An 18135-nucleotide genomic window follows, 5' to 3' on the forward strand; every position below is an offset into this window, starting at 1 on the left:
ATGATACAGCAATTTTCGTATACCTCTGGTGTACCCTCGAATCATGTGGTTATAATAGTGCATCTGCCAGGGAATTCAAAACTGGCTAGGCAGCATTTTAGTTGCAGATGCTGCAACATAGAAAATTCATACAGCAGACCTTATACCATATAATAGCCTCAAGAACATCCACATGAATACTGAATGGTCTGGAGTCTTCAGCAATCATAAGTTGAGTAAGATAGTACAGTCCGATCTGTTGTGTCACTTTCACCCACTGCCCGAGCCTCACCACTGCCCTTTTTGGGAAGTAAGCTGGCAAATCTTATTGTAAAAGGAAAAATTATCCTGAAATACACAGATACTAATTACATAGAAACACTATCAGTGATTAATCAGTAGTCTAAATTTATGATGTAGATTGGAACATAAGAATTAGGAGAAGTAGGCCATACGCCCCCTCGAGCCTGCTCTGCCATTCAATAAGATTATGGCTGATCATTGACCTCAACTCCACTTTCCCGCCCGATCTCCATATCTCCTTGATTCCCCAAGAATTCAAAAATCTATATCTCAGCCTTGAATATACTCAAAGACTCAGCATTCACAGCCCTCTGGGGCAGATAATTCCAAAGATTCACAACCATCTGAGTGAAGAAATTCCTCCTCATCTCGGTCTTAAATGGCCTACCCCTTATCCTGAGACTATGCCCCCTAGTTCTAGACACTCCAGCCAGGGGGAAAACAACCTCTCAGCATCTACCCTGTCAATCCCCCTCAGAATCTTGTATGTTTCAATGAGATCACCTCTCATTCTTCTAAACTCCAGAGAGTATAGGCCCAATCTACACAATCTCTCATTATAGGACAGCCCTCTCATCCCAGGAATCAATCTAGTGAACCTTCGTTGCACCGCCTCCAAGGCAAGTATATCCTTCCTTAGATAAAGAGACCAAAACTGTGCACAATACTCCAGGTGTGGTCTCACCAAGGCCTTGTACAATTGTAGCAAGACTTTGTTACTCTTATACTCCAACCCCCTTGCAATAAAGGCCAACATGCCATTTGCCTTCCTTATTGCTTGCTATACCCGCATGCTAGCTTTCTGTTTCTTGCATAAGGACACCCAAATCTCTCTGAGCACCAACATTTGAAAGTTTCTCACCATTTAAAAAATATTCTGTTTTTCTATTCTTCTTACCAAAGTGAATAACCTCACATTTCCCTACATTATACTCCATCTGTCACCTTACTGCCCACTCACATCGTCTATCTATATCTCTTTGCAGACTCTGTGTTCTCCTCACAGCTTACTGTCCCACCTAGCTTTGTATCGTCAGCAAGCTTGGATACATTACACTCAATCCCTTCATCCAGGTCATTAATATAGATTGTAAATAACTGAGGCCCCAACACTGATCCTTTGTGGCACCCCACTAGTTACAGCCAGCCAACCTGAAAAAGATCCATTTATCCCTACTCTGTTTTTTGTCCATTAACCAATCCTCTATCCATGCTACTATATTACCCTCAACCCCATGAGCCCTAATCTTGTGTAATAGCCTTTTATGTGGCACCTTATCGAATGCTTTTTAGATATCCAAACATACTACATCCACTGGTTCCCCTTTATCTACACTGCTAGTTACATCCTCAAAAAACTCTAATAAATTTGTCAAACACGATTTCCCTTTCATAAAACCATGTTGACTCTGCCTAATCACGTTATGATTTTCTAAGTGCCCTGATACCACTTCCTTAGCAATGGATTCCAGCATTTTCCCCGACGACTGATATCAGGCTAACTGGCCTGTAGTTCCCTGTTTTCTCTCTCCCTCCTTTCCTGAATAGCGGTGTTACATTTGCGACCTTCCAATCTGCTGGGACCATTCCAGAATCTAGGGAATTTTGGAAGATCAAAATCAATGCATCCACCATCTCTTCAGCCACCTATTTTAGAACCCTAGGATGTAGGCCGTCAGGTCCAGGGGATTTGTCAGCTTTTAGTCCCATTAGTTGCTCAAGTACTTTTTCTCTACTTATATTAATTATGTTAAGTTCCTCACCCTCATTAGACCCTTGATTCCCCACCATTTTTGATATGCTTTTTGTGTCATCTACTGTGAAGACAGATACAAAATATTTGTTTAACATTTCTGCCATTTCCTTATTCCCCATAATAATTTCTCCTGTCTCAGCCTCTAAGGAACCAACGTTTACTTTTGCTACACTCTTACCTTTTACATACTTGTAGAAGCTCTTACAATCTGCTTTTATATTTCTTGCTAGTTTTCTCTCATTCTATTTTTTCCCCTTATCAATTTTTTGGTCATCCTTTGCTGGTTTCTGAAACTCTCCCAATTCTCAGGTTTACTACTATTCTTCGCAACATTTATACAAGCTTCTTCTTTCAATCTAATGCTATCCTTAACTTCTTTAGTTAGCCATGGTTGGATCACTTTTCCCGTGGAGTTTTTCTTTCTCAATGGAATGTATTTTTGTTGAGAATTATGAAATATTTCTTTAAATGCTAGCCACTGCTTATCTACCGCCATACCTTTTAATCTATTTTTCCAATCTACCTTAGCCAACTCACCCCTCATACCTATGTAATTGGCTTTAAGTTTAAGACTGTAGTTTTGGACTTAGGCAAGTCACTTTCAAAAGTAACGTGAAATTCTATCATATTATGATCACTCTGCCCCAGAGGATCCTTTACTATGAGATTGCTAATAAACCCTGTCTCTTACACAATACAAGATCTAAAATAGCCTGTTCCCTAGTTGGTTCCATGATGTTTTGTTGTAGGAAACTGTCCCGAATGCATTCCATGAACTCGTCCTCCAGGCTACCTTTGCCAATTTGATTTGTCCAGTCTATATGAAGATTAAAAGTTCCCACGATTATTGCATTACCTTTGTTGCAAGCTCCTACTATTTCTTGATTAATATTCTGTCTAACGGTATAGCTACTGTTAGGGAGCCTATATACTACTCCCACCAGTGTTTTCTGCCCCTTGTTATTCCTTATCTCCACCCATACTGATTCTACTTCCTGATCTTCTGAGCCAAGATCCTTTCTCTCTACTGCAATGCAGACCTACAGGCCAAAGTTATACTGCAGCCTGCCCACCATTGGGTCTCGTGTGCAAGCTCTGTGTATGTCCATTTGCACACGTGAAAAACTTTGTTCTCTAACTAGAAGAAAATCAGCTTCTGAGGGTGCAGGTGAGAGCAGCCACACTCTTACATCATCAAAAAGACTCTGCTTCAGTTCAGAAACATTCTAGACTGTCTGGACCTTTTTAGAAGCAGGTTATATTACACCAGTGCAAAGCCAGAGGAGTGTAAAGTCACCCACTGGAGGCGATTTCATCTATCGGGGCAAAATACACTAAGATGTCAAGTCATCAATCTAACTTTCAAGTTATATTGCTTTGCATCAATGGAAATGTGGCAGTGTAACAGCAGCCTAACACGCAGTTATAAAACACAATTTGAAACACTAAGCTTTTCTGGAAGCCTCGAAGATTTCACAATGCTGCATTTCAACTGAAGATGCAAAAAAGATGCCAAGCAGTAGAGACCTGTCCTTTCAGCCTGAGTCAATTACACCCTAATTACTGAAGAAAGGAAGTCTATAATTAGTGAAGAACAGTGCTCTACAATTATTCGGCTGCATGGATTAGATGTCAAGACTGAAATATTACAGTTTAAATTGTAAACGACCTCTGGAGTAATGTGATCAGAGTTCTAATAGGATACAAGTGTTAACCCTTATCAGTCCAAGATCAGAGCTCGTTAGATCCTATGCGCTTTTGTATTCTATTTCTTTATTCCATTTATTTATTTTTTCCTTTCCCCTCTGTGGAGCACCTAGGGACAATTTTTAAGTTTAAAGATGCTGCATAAGATGCAGGTTGCTGCTGTTAGCAAAGCAGGCAGCTTACACTTCTTCCAGGTTTTAATACAAATGTATGAAAAAGTAGTACAGACCAACTTGTCCATCAAGCCTGCCCTATATTGGCATGGTGCACCTTCTACACAGTACTTCACCAGGAAAGGTAAAAAAAAAATAGACCAACATAGGAAAAATACTCTGGGAAATTCCCTCCAACCCCCGATGGCAATTAAACAAGTTCCAGGAGACCAGTGACTGGGTAGTACATCCCGTAATAACCAACCTACCTTCTATATGTAGTTATGTTAGCCACTCTCAGGAACTATTCCAACGCTCTCCTGGCCAGTCTCCCATCCTTCACCCTCCATAAATTTGAGTTCATCCAAAACACTGCTGCCCACATCGTAACCTTCACCAAGTCCTGCTCACTCACCACTCCTGACCTACATTGGCTTCCAGTCCGCCAAAGCTTCCAATTTAAAATGCTCATCCTCATGTTCATGACGTCGCCCCTCTCTATCTCGAACTTCCTCCAGCCCTACAACCCTTCGGGAACTCTGCGTTCCTCCAACTCTGACATCTTGAGCATCCCGGACTCCCTTCGCCACATCATTGGCGGCTATGCCTTCAGCCATCTAGGCTCTAATCGCTTCCCTAAATCTCTCGCTCTCCTTCTTTAAGACCCTACTTGAAACCTAACTCTGATCAAGCTTTTAGTCACCACTCCTAATATGTCAATTTTTGTCTGATTGTGCTTTTGTGAAGCGCCTTGGGACGTTTTTCTACATTAAAGGCTCTACAGAAGTTTGTTGTTGAACCGATCCAGCTCCGCTTTGAATGCTTCCAGAGAGTCCGGACTTACTGCACGTTCTAACCACTTGTTCCAGAGGTTGGCATCTCTCTGCACAAAGTACCTCCTAGCATCTAACCTAATTCTATGCTTATGTAACTTACACTTAAATCCTCTGATCCTCCCTAACCTATTTAGCTCAAATAGACTATCCACTTGGACGGAGCATAAACCTTTCATTATTTTGAAGACTTTAATTGAATTTCTTCAAAGTCTATGCTATTCTAGAATAAAGAGCTCGAGCCTCTCTAGACTTAATCGTGGCAACTGAAAGACCTTAACTAGGAATCAATCTACTGGTTCTTCTCTGAACCTTTTTCAGAGCCTATATATCACAACATGAAGGGACCAAAATTGGACACAGCTTTCAAGATGTAGCCTGTCCAAGACATTTAACTGAGAAAGAATAATATTTCTTGTTTTATATTTAATTGCCCTGACAATACATCCCAACACTATTTGCTTTTGCTATAGCCTTGTGGCGTTGGTCATGGGGCTTCAATGACTCATGCATTGTAGCATCAAGGTCCTTCTGCCACTCAACAGTCTTGAGCATGATACCCTGCATGATGTACACATGCTTGGAGTTTCCAAGTGCATTACTCTGCTTTTATCCATATTAAAAAACAAATGCCAGATACAAGCCCATTCCCCCAATCGCATCTAGTTCGGGCTATAATCAATTTTCCTCATCTAAGATCCTTACCCCCCTCAATATCACTGAATAGTTTGCATGCTGAACCACTACCATTCATAACTACTGTCTATGAGAATGCATCCAGTTCCATATCCAACCCAAAATCTGCACACTAATTCCACAGGACTCCACCTTCTTTACATGCATTCTACTTGAGGATCTTCCTAAGTTCCTGTCAAACATCAGTTCAAGAAGTCCGGAACGTAATGGGAACATCCTGGAAAAAGCTTAAACTGTCCTTAAAACGAAGGATTGTAAACAATAAGATTATTGAAGACCTCAGCCAGAATAGTGAACAAACTAATCTTTTACTAAGCATCTTACAAAAAAGCAAACTAGATCTACAGTAATTTATTGGTTATTACACACGGTTTCAAAAATGAACTAGAAAGAAGTGGTCCAATGTTCTGAAAGTTTCCAGTATGTCCATTTTTAAAGTAGCACACAGAATGATGACAATAAATTACTCAACAAGTTTGATGACATTCCAAACAGGAGGCTGTCAAGTTATGGAGAATACATTTTTTATACAAGCATCCATGAGGACATATAGAATATGTCCATTTATTGAAGGAAAATACAACAAAGTCTGCTCAAGATCTGTGAGAAGTGATTTTAAGACAGACATTCAGCTGGCATCGCTTTCTTACAGGGCAAAATGCCAGTTTGAACTATGCCCATTTTTGAAAAAGATCCAGAGGTCTGACCAAATGAGAGAAAAATACTCATGAACTATGTTTAAAATCTGATGAAAGCAGGTTCAAGTTTTTATTAAAATAATGATGTCTTAAATTAGGTTAGCTGTGGGAAATGGAAGTTTCCCAATTCAGGCATGCAGTGTCAAAGCAAGCATTCCCTTGTTAGTTACTGCACAGTTAAATGCAGTAAAGCTCCCTCCAGTCTTCCACAATGCTTTGCTGTAGTAGCCCCAATCTCAACAGCCCCCCCCGCACCAAACCAATGTGACAGTTTCCACGCCAACAGTCCTTATAATCTCTGAAATTAGTGTGCCAATTTAGGGCCTGAATGTAATGCCTACTTAGAGTTGGGGGCCCATACCCACAAAGAACAAGGCTGCGCCTGGCTTCACTCATTTCACATAGGATCCATGCTGTTGAACAGAAAGTCTTTTATCCTATCAATCTTTAATTTAATTTTAACCCAGATCCCAGAGGTTAAAGGCCAGTGAGCTAACTCACAATGGCATTAGGTCCCCCACGTTACAGTTTACCAAGAAGAACTGATCAGCATTTACATACAGAGGGGTAGGGCCATAGCAAAAATCTGTACCCCCTTGTCCCTTTTCTCTATCATGAACTGCATAGTCCAAATATTTCAGAATTACAAGGTTTTCAGTAATCATAGGTTTGAGCCCCACAATGACATAAGCCATATTTGCGATGTTCTCAGTTCTGATCTGGAATAATAACAGGCCTTATTTAAAGAGAAAATTAGTGCAGGCAGAGGGCTGGTGTGACGATCATCTCTTTGGTTCAGTGTTAAATTCAACTCCTGCTGGGAAAGTGTGGCATGACATGTTATCTAGATTTTATTTTTGACAACTTTTAACTGTGGTGCAAGTATGCTTAATGAAAGAGTATCACTGTTTAAAAAATAATCTTGAATTGTGACATTTCAACTTACCTGGTTTCAACCAGCATTTTGCCTGCCTTTCCGTAGGCATGGAAAGCTAAAAATTAAAAAGCAACGGATTAGAAAGCACAACAGTACCAAGCATGTGGATTAGATTTAAATTTATTTTTCATTACTTTTCAGAATAAAATGCGCAAAGAGTAATTAGGACTGAAGAAGTGAAAGAATTTTAAAACATATACAAATCCCTGAAGTGCAGGATCAAGCTTTGCGACATTTTGTATTAGAGTCAGCATCAGCTTTCTAAAATTGTCAAATTTTGGTATGAGACACTGAAGCACTAAATACCATTTAATGGGAGAAGGTAATTCCACAAGGATGCATAATCGCTAACAGGTACTTACCCATAATAGTTGCTCCTGGTCGCAAGTAATTTTTTTTTTTTTTTTATATAAAGTGTTTACTTAAAATTATTATTCCAAGACCAAGATGAAGAACTCTATGGACAAATATCTATAAGCGATGGTACTTCCCCATGGAATTCCCTTCAAAGAACAGTGCTTTAATAAATTCCAAAACATTGAAATACCCATTATGATTTGGAATGAGGTATTAGACACAAGTCAGCAGAATTGCAGTAAAAATTCATTGCCAAGTCAGCCACCTTGAGTACAGTAACACAAAAGAGTGATAGCTTCTTTATGATATCAGGACACTTAATATGTTGGCAAAGTACTCTCACATATTGTATTCAGCTGCAATGACACTTCCGGTTACATCGGGAACAGACTGACATAATGGTCAATTCATGAATTCAGAAGTTACTACTTCAAAAAAAACAGCAGGGAAGGAGAGAAACTCGGGCTATCGGCCACACTTTGTGCTGAAAATTCTAACGTCCTCTCAATGCTTAGCAAGAGATGCCACCTACTGTGGCATGATTTTTATATTAAAAGGTGCAGTATCAGGAACAAGCCAACAGCAGACAGTTCAGTCAACATCACAAATATCACCAGCAATATAACCTAAATGGTAAAATTCTCAATGGAGTGTAACAACAGAGAATCTAAGTGGTTAGTTGAAAGGAAATTATTACAATATGAAGAACTCTATGGGTAAATATCTATTCGTGATGATATGGCCCTATGGAATTACCTTCCCTTAAAGAATATACACTGATCTTTAGAAGTATGGTTGCAGGTGGAAAAAGTCATAAAAATGGCAAACAGGATTTTGGGTTTTATATACATGACCTGATGAAAAATCTGTACAAGCCATTGGCTACGTTACAGTGGAGTGCATTCAATTTCCACCCACCTGCCGTTCCTTTAAAGTCCTCATTTACTACTGTTTTCCCAAGCCCCATTGTGATTTCTTCAAGAACTATTTCCTATTCTCCTCCATTAACCTCTGCAAGCAGCAACTTCTCATCCATGGTCATTTCACCTGAACTTCCCCCATCCCATCTTCTCTAGCTTTGCTTATCGCCCTCACTTAATCTCAACCTGCGCATAAACTCTCCAAGATCACGTCCTCAACCCTGCCATGGCTTTGCCACCCCTGCGGTTCTGATCTTTGAAGAGGCCATCTCTGATCACCAGCTAACCCCAGCACCAACACGATAATTGTTCTGTAACTTCTCCCCCATTTTCCGCTCCTCGGTCCTTACCCGAGACCCAACTCCCACTCTCAACTTCCCACCCCACCCCACCTTTCCAACTCCTGGCCTTTCCTTGTCCCAGTGCTCACCATCGTAAGTGGCTCTCTTTACACAGGCACTGTTTCCCACTCCGATCAAAACAGTTGTCATCACCCCTTTGTCACAAACAATTATTCAACTCTTCATCCTTTCCAACGGCCATCCCATATCTAAACCACATTTCCTCTTCAAAGTCCTTGAATACATCGTCTCCACCCAGCTCCATGGTCACCTCTCCAAAGCTCCCTCGCTACTTCTCTTCCTGCCTTTAAAAGCTTCTTCAAAAAAATTTTGACCATGCCTTCTTTCATTTCTCCTAACTCCTCAATTCCATCCCTGCACTCTCCTATGTGAAATGCCTTGGGACATTTTATTGTGTTAAAAGTGCCCAATAAATGCAAGCTGTGATTCTATGTAGTTTGGTCACTTCATTATAGCAAGAATATGGAGCTGTGGAGAAAACAAATCTATGTTGCAACAAGAAATAGAAACATAGAAGATAGGAGCAGGAGTAGGTCATTCGGCCCCTCGAGCCTGCTCCGCCATTCAATGCGATCATGGCTGATCATCCAAATTCAGTGCCCGGTCCCTGCTTTCTCCCCATACCCCTTGATCCCTTTAGCCTTAAGAAATATATCCAACTCCTTCTTGAATATATTTAATGAACTGGCCTCCACCGCCTTCTGTGGTAGAGAGTTCCTCCTCATTTCTGTCCTAAATGGCCTACCCTTTATCCTTAGACTGTGTCCCCTGGTTCTGGACTCCCTGACCATCAGGAACATCCTTCCTGCATCTAGTCTGTCCAGTCCTGTCAGAATTTTATAAGTTTCAATGAGATCACCTCTCATTCTTCTAAACTCCAGCGAGTACAAGTCCAATCGACCCAATCTCTCCTCATACGTCATTCCTGCCATCCCAGGTATCAGCCTGGTAAATCTTCGCTGAACTCCTTCCATGGCAAGAACATCCTTCCTCAGATAAGGTGACCAAAACTGCACACAATACTCAAGGTGTGGTCTCACCAAGGCCCTGTACAACTGCAGCAAGACATCCTTGTTCCTGTACTCAAACCCTCTCGCTACGAAGGCCAACATACCATTTGCCGCCTTAACCGCCTGCTGCACCTGTATGCTTACCTTCAGCGACTGGTGCACAAGGACACCCAGGTCTCGTTGCACTTCCCCTTCTCCCAATCTATTGCCATTTAGATAATAATCTGCCTTCCTGTTTTTGCCACCAAAGTGGATAACCTCACATTTATCCACGTTATATTGCAACTGCCATGCTTCTGCCCAATCACCCAACCTGTCCAAATCATCCTGGAGTTTCTCGACATCCTCCTCACAGCACACACGCCCACCCAGCTTTGTGTCGTCTGCAAATCTGGAGACATTACATCTAGTTCCCTTGTCCAGATCATTTATATATATTGTGAATAGCTGGGGTCCTAGCACCGATCCCTGCGGTACCCCACTAGTCACTGCCTGCCATTCTGAAAAAGACCCGTTTATTCCAACTCTTTGCTTTCTGTCTGCCAACCAGTTCTCTATCCAAGTCAATACTTTGTCCCCAATCCCATGTGCCTTAACTTTACACGCTAATCTCTTATGCGGGACCTTATCGAAGGCCTTCTGAAAGTCCAGATACACTACATCCACTGGTTCTCCCTTATCTATTTTACCAGTTACATCCTCAAAAAATTCCAGATTAGTCAAGCATGATTTACCTTTTGTGAATCCATGTTGACTTTGTTCGATCCTGTCACTGTTTTCCAAGTGCTCTGCTATTACATCTTTTATAATGGACTCTAGCATTTTCCCCACTACCGATGTCAGGCTTACCAGTCTGCAATTCCCCGTTTTCTCTCTACCACTTTTTTTGAATAGTGGGGTAACATTAGCTACCCTCCAATCCATGGGTACTGTTCCAGAATCCATCGAATGTTGGAAGATGATCAGCAATGCATCTACTATTTCTAGGGTCACTTCCTTAAGTACCCTAGGATGTAGATTATCAGGCCCTGGGGATTTATCGGCCTTCAGTCCCATCAATTTCCCAAACACCATTTCCCTACAAATACTGATTTCTTTCAGTTCCACCCTTTCATCAGACCCTATGTTCCCCGGCATCTCTTGGAGGTTAATTGTGTCCTCCTTTGTGAAGAACGTACCAGGGATGAGAGCTTATAGTTAATGAAGAGGGAAAAATAGGACTAGAGCAGGGAATATTAAGGATGATGCAATAGAGGTGCGTACTGTGCAACAGTTTGGACCACAAACAACCCAACGTCCATCAGGAACAAACATAACATCTTCTAGCAGTTGAATTCAAATGAGGGGCTATTCTAATACTTGAACTCATTAACAGGTTAGTAAAAGGCACAATACAGCCCGAGGCGTTAGGTTTCCTGTTTTCTTAACTTTCAAAAGGTTATCAGAATAGAAATGTAAAATGGAAATAATTGCAGAAGCTTTCTTACCGCCCTGCCCCCACAGTTATTAACCTGTACTGAGTCAGCTGATCTCAGTGTGGTTCAGTATCGGTGATCCCTGAAGTTCATGTGAATGGGCATCAGCTGAAGATAAGATTGGGCTCAGCTATGATACTGCTTGTAGTAAAATGGGCGGCTGGTTCTCAGTTTCTGGGCACACAGGTGATAAATGACCACTTGGGCAACATACAGGAGAGGAAGCAGTATTTGAAGTTGCTGTATTTTAGTACATGTGGTACAGTGATGCAAAGGTTTAATTTCTAGATTTAAAAACCAAATCTCTTATTTGCACTAATGCAAAGTTTCTTACCAAGGCCCGGATATGTCCTGCGCTTGCTGGTATTCGCTGCTTTCACCAGGAACATACAGGACTGGTGAGTCATCCAGGAACAGAAGAGGAGCAGGACAATACCCAATGCAATTCCACACTGCAGGGTAAAAAAAAAAAAAAAAAAATCAGGAAATAAGATATCCATTGTAATCTGGAAGAAGCACCAGCAAGGTTATGGACCACAAAAGAATTGATCCTACAGTATGTGCATTAGTAATTTTAAAGTACCCATCAATAATTCAGTCGTGAAACTATCTGGTGTGCGCCTTGTTCGGAAATAATTCTGAACCAGACCCAAACAATGTCAACCAACAGAATCAGTATTTGACGGAGCTATTATAAGCCTCAGACTAGAATGTGAGAATTAAAAATGACTGAATTCAATTCACCAAGACTTTGATTTTAACTCCTGAAAAAAATGCATTTAAATCAAGATAATTGTACAATCCATTTAAGTTATTTTGGTCATTCCTTATTTACTACAATAAAAATGAATGCAGCTTTAAAGTCTAAGGGGCTGATATTCATGACCTTTACCCCCAGAGAATGTCCATTCCTTGGGTGCAAATGTGAAAAAAAAAGTGAAGACAAGTTACACCACATCTCCACCCCTTTATGTAGCTCCATGTTTGCCAGGGATTCCCTGGCAAGCTGGTGCACGGCACAATCCTCCAATGGGCACAGATCTAACGTAGAGATTCTGAAGAGGGCATTCCTGACCACCTGTTTTTTCCCCCCCTGAACCTGCAGCCATGGGACACCAAGGCGCAGGGGCAGCCCAAAATACTGGGTTGGGCTTGCCCCAGGAGCTGTCACACAGTCCCTCGAGTCTGAGTAAGTCCAACAAGCTAAAGAGCAGCCCACATTTTTAACTTGCTTTTGAACTTAGTCACTGGATTTTCCAAGTCTTGCACTCTACAGCAGCAACCACAATACCTCAAGGCCAACACCCAGGAACATAGCTGCAGGCCTCTCAGATCTGCATCTGCACTAGATTTCCTGCCCGAGCTTTACAGGCCTGGCACAGCCAGGCTGCTGGCCTATGCCAAGGGTGCCCCATGGCCTTGTTAATGGACTGAATTATGTTTGCACTCCTGGGCCTGGCTGGGAAGGGCAAGTGGGAGGCGTGCAGGAAAAATCAGCCCCTGCAAATGTTCTTACACAGCTACAAATGCAAGTGAATTATACTAAGCATCGTGCTGGCTTTTAGATTTGTGAAAATTCTGGGGAGAAGCTAAGGTCAAAGGATGGGGGTTGTGAGGGAGGTTGAAGTCCAGATTCGGCCAACTTGGCACGGCACAGCCATGCTGGCGTCTTCCAGTGCGGCAATCGGGAATTTAAAAGCGGGGAAAATTATTTGCAGTCAGTTTTGGCCGAGTCCTGACGTACAAGATCGGCTGGCCTCAAGTAATCGGGGGATGGTCATGACCCTGCACCCCACTCCCCTCCCTCCCTCTAGTAAAATTGTAAAAGCCACGATGATGCGTCAAGCAATTTTTGACACCAATATAACTTTACCCAGCTGGACACAAACAAAAGTCACCATTGGTGCGAATGACCTTTCTGCTTATCCACAATTATAATGGAGATATCTTGAAAACAGTCACTAAAATGGTCTGTATAGGGAAAATGTGTGCCGCACATGGGGCTAAAAGTCGACCGGAAACTGTAGGTAGAAAGGATTATGGACAATCAAAATGCAATCCCTTTGAATATCGAGCATCAGATTGCTGCTTTTGAAATAGACGATGTATAACAAAATAGAAAATATGTTATTATGACACGTTTCAGTAGAACTGTCTTTTTTTGGGACACGAGAACATGGATTATTTTTCAGTAAAATGCCCTCTTTTTGTCATGTGAGCTGAAGCCAGATGGCAAGACAACAGCAACAATGTCTGCAATATACCAGTGGTAACAAACAAAAAATGCTGTCAGGTAAGATACAGCCCTAATGACAACAAACCTGTATCCATTAAGAATATAAAAGATGGTTGTGTGAGATAGTGGACTGTAACATGATCTGAGCATATAAACTGAGAGAGCAGTTTATGTTATTAGAACGCCTTGATTATATTCCCAGAGAGCCTTTATTCTCAAAACAATACGTACTACACACAGAATTTCTCTGATTATTAACTTTGGATTATTTCTTGATAAATCTGTGCTGGTGGGATCACATCTTTAATGCACTCTGTGATTATAGCCATCACATATGAAGACACACAGGACACTGACAGCTTGCAGCCACACTGGCAGCACAAAAGGGGAGATAAAGCATCAAATTGAAGCTGCATCTATGATAAACAATATGATACCAGGGGGTAGCTTCAAGGTTCCAATCTAATTCAGGGATTCAGATGATGTCAAAATGTGAGAAAGAAGCCATTTATAACTATTGAACCCTCAGATTCCTTCCTTGATAAGCTGTTTCGAGTCTCTACACTTTCAATTTTATTACAGATAGCAAGGAGTGTTTGTAAGGCTGTAAGCTAATCTCCTGGTTAAGGTAAAGAAGGAACTTGCATTTATAGAACACCTTATCGTGCCTCTCAAATGTCCCAAAGCACTTCACACACAATGAATTGCTTTGAAGTGCAGTCACTGTGTTACGTATGTGAACACGGGACCCTTTTTTTGTGCACAGCAATCTCCCACAAAAAGCAATGAGAAATAACCAATGAATGTGGTGCTGGCGGAGGAGAGGATATCAGCCAGGACACCAGAGAACTTCCTGCTCTTCTTCAAATAGTGCCATGAGATCTTTTAACAGTCAAGTGAACCACTGAAACAGGCAGAGGTTTGCCTCAGTTAAACAGCTCATTTGAAGGATAGCACTTCCTACAATGCTGCACTCCCTCAGCACTACACTGAACTGTTTGCCTAGATTTTGTCATCAAATCGTGGAGTGGAGCTTGAACCCACAGCCATCTGACTCAGAGTAAAGAGTGCTACCAAGTGAATTAAATAGACCGTTAAACTGCTCAAGATCATGAGATAAATATGAACGAGGAAGGCTTTTTAGCACATCTCAGTTGATCCAGGTAGAACAACCTACGCCTCCAGTATCTGAATTGTCTTTCAAGTGCTCCAAGGTTTTTGCCTTGACTTTCTTACCCAGAAGACCATTTGTTTGTTGATCACTCTGAAGAAGAATGTCATCAGTGCAGTTTGACCCAGTAACCCCTTGCCCTATTGGTGTGTCTGCCTTTTCTATACTGTTTACTATCTTATACCCTTTTAAGAGTTCCATCTCCCTTGCCTCCTTTCAAAGCTGAAGAGCCCAAAATGCTCCAATTTTTCCTCTTGCCCCAATCCTGACAAGAGATTAGGTTTGTGGCCCTTCTCTGCACTGCCTCCAGAGCTTGTCGTACAGCTACCAAAACTGGGCAAAGTACTCAACTTACAGTCTGATCGGAGTGCTATACAGTTTCAAAACATGCTCGGACTTAAACTCGGCTGATTTAATAACATTCACAAATTCTATTTGCTTTGCTGATTGCTGCTCCACTGTGACTTGACAAGTTAAGTATAGAACTTATTCACACCCTCAATCTCACCTTCACCCTTTGCTCTTGCAGTTTTTGACTACTTAATTCTCCCAATTCATTTGCTGCCTTGTAATAACACCCAAGTAGAGTGCATTAAATTGTTACAGGATATACACATATTTAACAAAAATACTGCAGGTATAATTCTCGAATATAAAAAAAAGTTAACTAATTTTTGAAATGCATCCCTTCCCCCTCATGCCGGGGTCACTTACTATCCTTGGATATGAGAACAAGCAGGCAATTAGCTCACAGTTTTATGAGAATGCTATTAAGTTGGGCACAAAGAAGTAGGCAAGGGCAGGCCTGAGTAATGTTAATTCAGAGTGACCCTCTTACCACACTGCACAATGGATAGACTGGCAACTTTTTAATCCACAGGTCTTCCCACTTGGCCCAGTTGAAACGCAAGGTTCAGTGAGCACTGGGACATAAATCTCTGGTCATTAGAACCATATTGTTTTCACAAGCAGAAACTACCTACTTTCATAATATAAAGAGATCCATCCGTAATGAAAGAACTAGGACTTCAATTGCGTAATTTCAACAATTCCACAGATTCAACAAATGTTTTAGTAATAAAGTTACAGTATTATAAATCATGAAACAACAAGTTTTCTTGTTAGCTTTGCAAACTGGTACCATTAATTACATATTCTACACAACTGAAAACAAGCCAACTTTCACACTTATCGTAAGTGAATATCAATATTTATTAGAATAATTTCATATATCACAACGTAATCAGGGAGTCCTTCATTAGCTATCAACTGTATGAAACGCCTTTGTTATAACATATTTTGATAGCTTCCTAGAGAAGATCATGTGTGTTTTTCACTTTTAAGAATACACAGCACAACTGTTTTTACTGTGCATAACTTTGTGCCAGCAACAGTAGTTATTTGTGGTTACTATATACACACACACACACACACACACACACAAGTATTAGTGATCATATTCTGGGACAAAGAGCAAAGTGGAAGATAGTTAGAAAGAATGTACTTGTATTTACAGAACACTTTTCATGTCCTCAGAATATTGCAAAACACTTCACAACCAATCAATTACTTTTGAAGTGGTTTTGGAAGTAAACGCAACAACCAATTTGCACACAGCAAGGTCCCACAAACAGCAAATGAGATAAAGGACCCGTTAGTCTGCTTTGGTGGTGATGGTTGAGGAATAAATATTGGCCAGGACACAAGAATTCCCTGCTCTTGTCTGGATAGTGCCATAGATTCTTTTACGCCCACTTGAACAGGCAGGTGGGGCTTTAGTCAAACAAATCGCAGTACCCTCGACAATGCATCACTCAGTCAGTATTGCACTGAAGTATCAATGTAGAAGATGTGCTTAACTCCCAGGAGTGGGACTTGAAACCATTGCCTTTCAAGGCACAACATGCCACCGGTGAGGCAAGCTGAAATGTATTTGTCACCATATTTAGTTAAAAAAATAAAGCTGATGCACTTTCACACTGGTAAAAAGATCTTCAAGGTATAACATGCTGCAGTAGAGTAACTGATACACTTGCAACCTGGCACATCTTCACTCACCTGTTTAAAGCAGAACGGCATGGTGAGCACACTGACTCCCACAATACTGTTCACTACGTTCATGATGAAGCCCCAGTTTGAAGCAGTCATGTTTGATCAGTTTTTTGGGAAAATGTATCACAGAATCTCAGAATTGGAAAAAGATCTGACTCGCTGTGGATTACTTCTTTCCCGATGTTGACAGAATCAACAGTAATGAGCGTCAGTAAATGTCAAAAGGGAAATAGTTGCCTATCAAGTCTTGTCCATATTGGAAAACTAAATGTGAAACATTGTTTTTCTAAATTCCAGTTTGCAATTTCGGAACAGAAAACTAACTGTGCTAGTTTCAATTTGTTACTGCAACTTTCAAAAATTCTGTCGTGACTTAAAAAGAAAAATCTCCTGGTATGCAAGGCAAATAATGGTATCCGACACAAAAAAAACCTCACCTAGGACAGAATCGGCAATGTAACAAGTGGTCCTACAGCGCAAGCCTATTGTATATATAAATAAATTTACTGTCAAGCAAGGTGGAGAAAGCTAGATAACTGAAAGGGAATGTTGCTAGCAGGCGACCCTAACCCTAAATGCAGTTAAGAAAATCAAAAGAATCATTAAAAAATCAACAGCACAAAATGAAATGTGCGGTAAACCAAAATTAACTGGGAAAGAAAATCAAAGTTGCTTGCATTAGAAAAAAAGTGAGAAGGCTGCAGGAAAGGGGAAAACAATGTAAAATAAATTCAAATAAGAAAAAGCAGAATCAATGGGTAGTGGAGCGGCTGGGGACACCAAGAGCCGGCGGCACTTTCCGTGACGTGGCGAATCCTCAGTGCAAACTCAGGAGCCAAGTCGGCTTTCCCCTCAACTCTGGGCTTGTGTTTACAAACAGCCCGGGCTCCCTCACACCGACTGCTCCAGGCCCACCTCTCCTCTCCGCTCCAATCCTGACCTGCTTCCTCCGCCTCTCCCCCCTCCAAAAAAAAAGCACTCAATAATAAGAAAAAATGTTGCCCCAACTTATTATCCCAAGGAGCAAAGGACTCAACTCGGTGACGCCTCTGCGGCGATCCCCCACCTCCGCCTCTTATTCCGCGAGGCTTTTCCCCTCTCTTTCTTTTAACCCGCCGCCAGAAAGTTTCCGTTTATTCTAATGCGCCCGAATTTCTCCACTTTCCGCCCTTCCCCCAACCTGCCACCTCCCGTCTCCAGGAAGTCCCGACTGACGAGGAGTGAGCCGACGGTAGATGGACCCTCCTCCGACCAACGGTCCTCCCAGCCCAGCGCCACCGGTGACTCGGGAGGACTCATCGCACCGACAGGTGCCGACGGCTGGGTTTTCTGAAGTTACCAGCCCTCCCCCCGCCAAAGTGAACAACTCTGTTCTCTCCACAGATGCTGCTTTTATGTCAGATTTGCAACTTTTAGATGTTTGCTTTTTTTTATTTTAGCTGTTCAATTGTCAATAAATTCATGAATATTCCTCTCATTTTTAAAAAGAAT

The 18135-nt window shown here is 41.5% G+C and overlaps 1 protein-coding gene across 1 annotated transcript in view; it reads right to left on the reverse strand.

The window, feature by feature from the left end:
• Nucleotides 1-17843, reverse strand: part of slc38a10 (solute carrier family 38 member 10) — a 129553-nt gene extending 111710 nt beyond the window's left edge. The window contains exons 1-3 of the mRNA XM_085963643.1: nt 16651-17843; nt 11520-11637; nt 7071-7116 (exon numbers count right to left, since the gene is read on the reverse strand). Coding sequence (XP_085819769.1) covers nt 7071-7116; nt 11520-11637; nt 16651-16740 — 254 coding nt within the window. The 5' untranslated portion in view covers nt 16741-17843. The remainder of the gene's footprint in view (nt 1-7070; nt 7117-11519; nt 11638-16650) is intronic.
• Nucleotides 17844-18135: the final 292 nt, after the last annotated feature.

The sequence above is a fragment of the Somniosus microcephalus genome, chromosome 21 (genome assembly GCF_052327205.1).
Source record: "Somniosus microcephalus isolate GS21.2 chromosome 21, FLI_Smic_1.0, whole genome shotgun sequence".
Classification (NCBI taxonomy): Eukaryota; Metazoa; Chordata; class Chondrichthyes; order Squaliformes; family Somniosidae; genus Somniosus; species Somniosus microcephalus.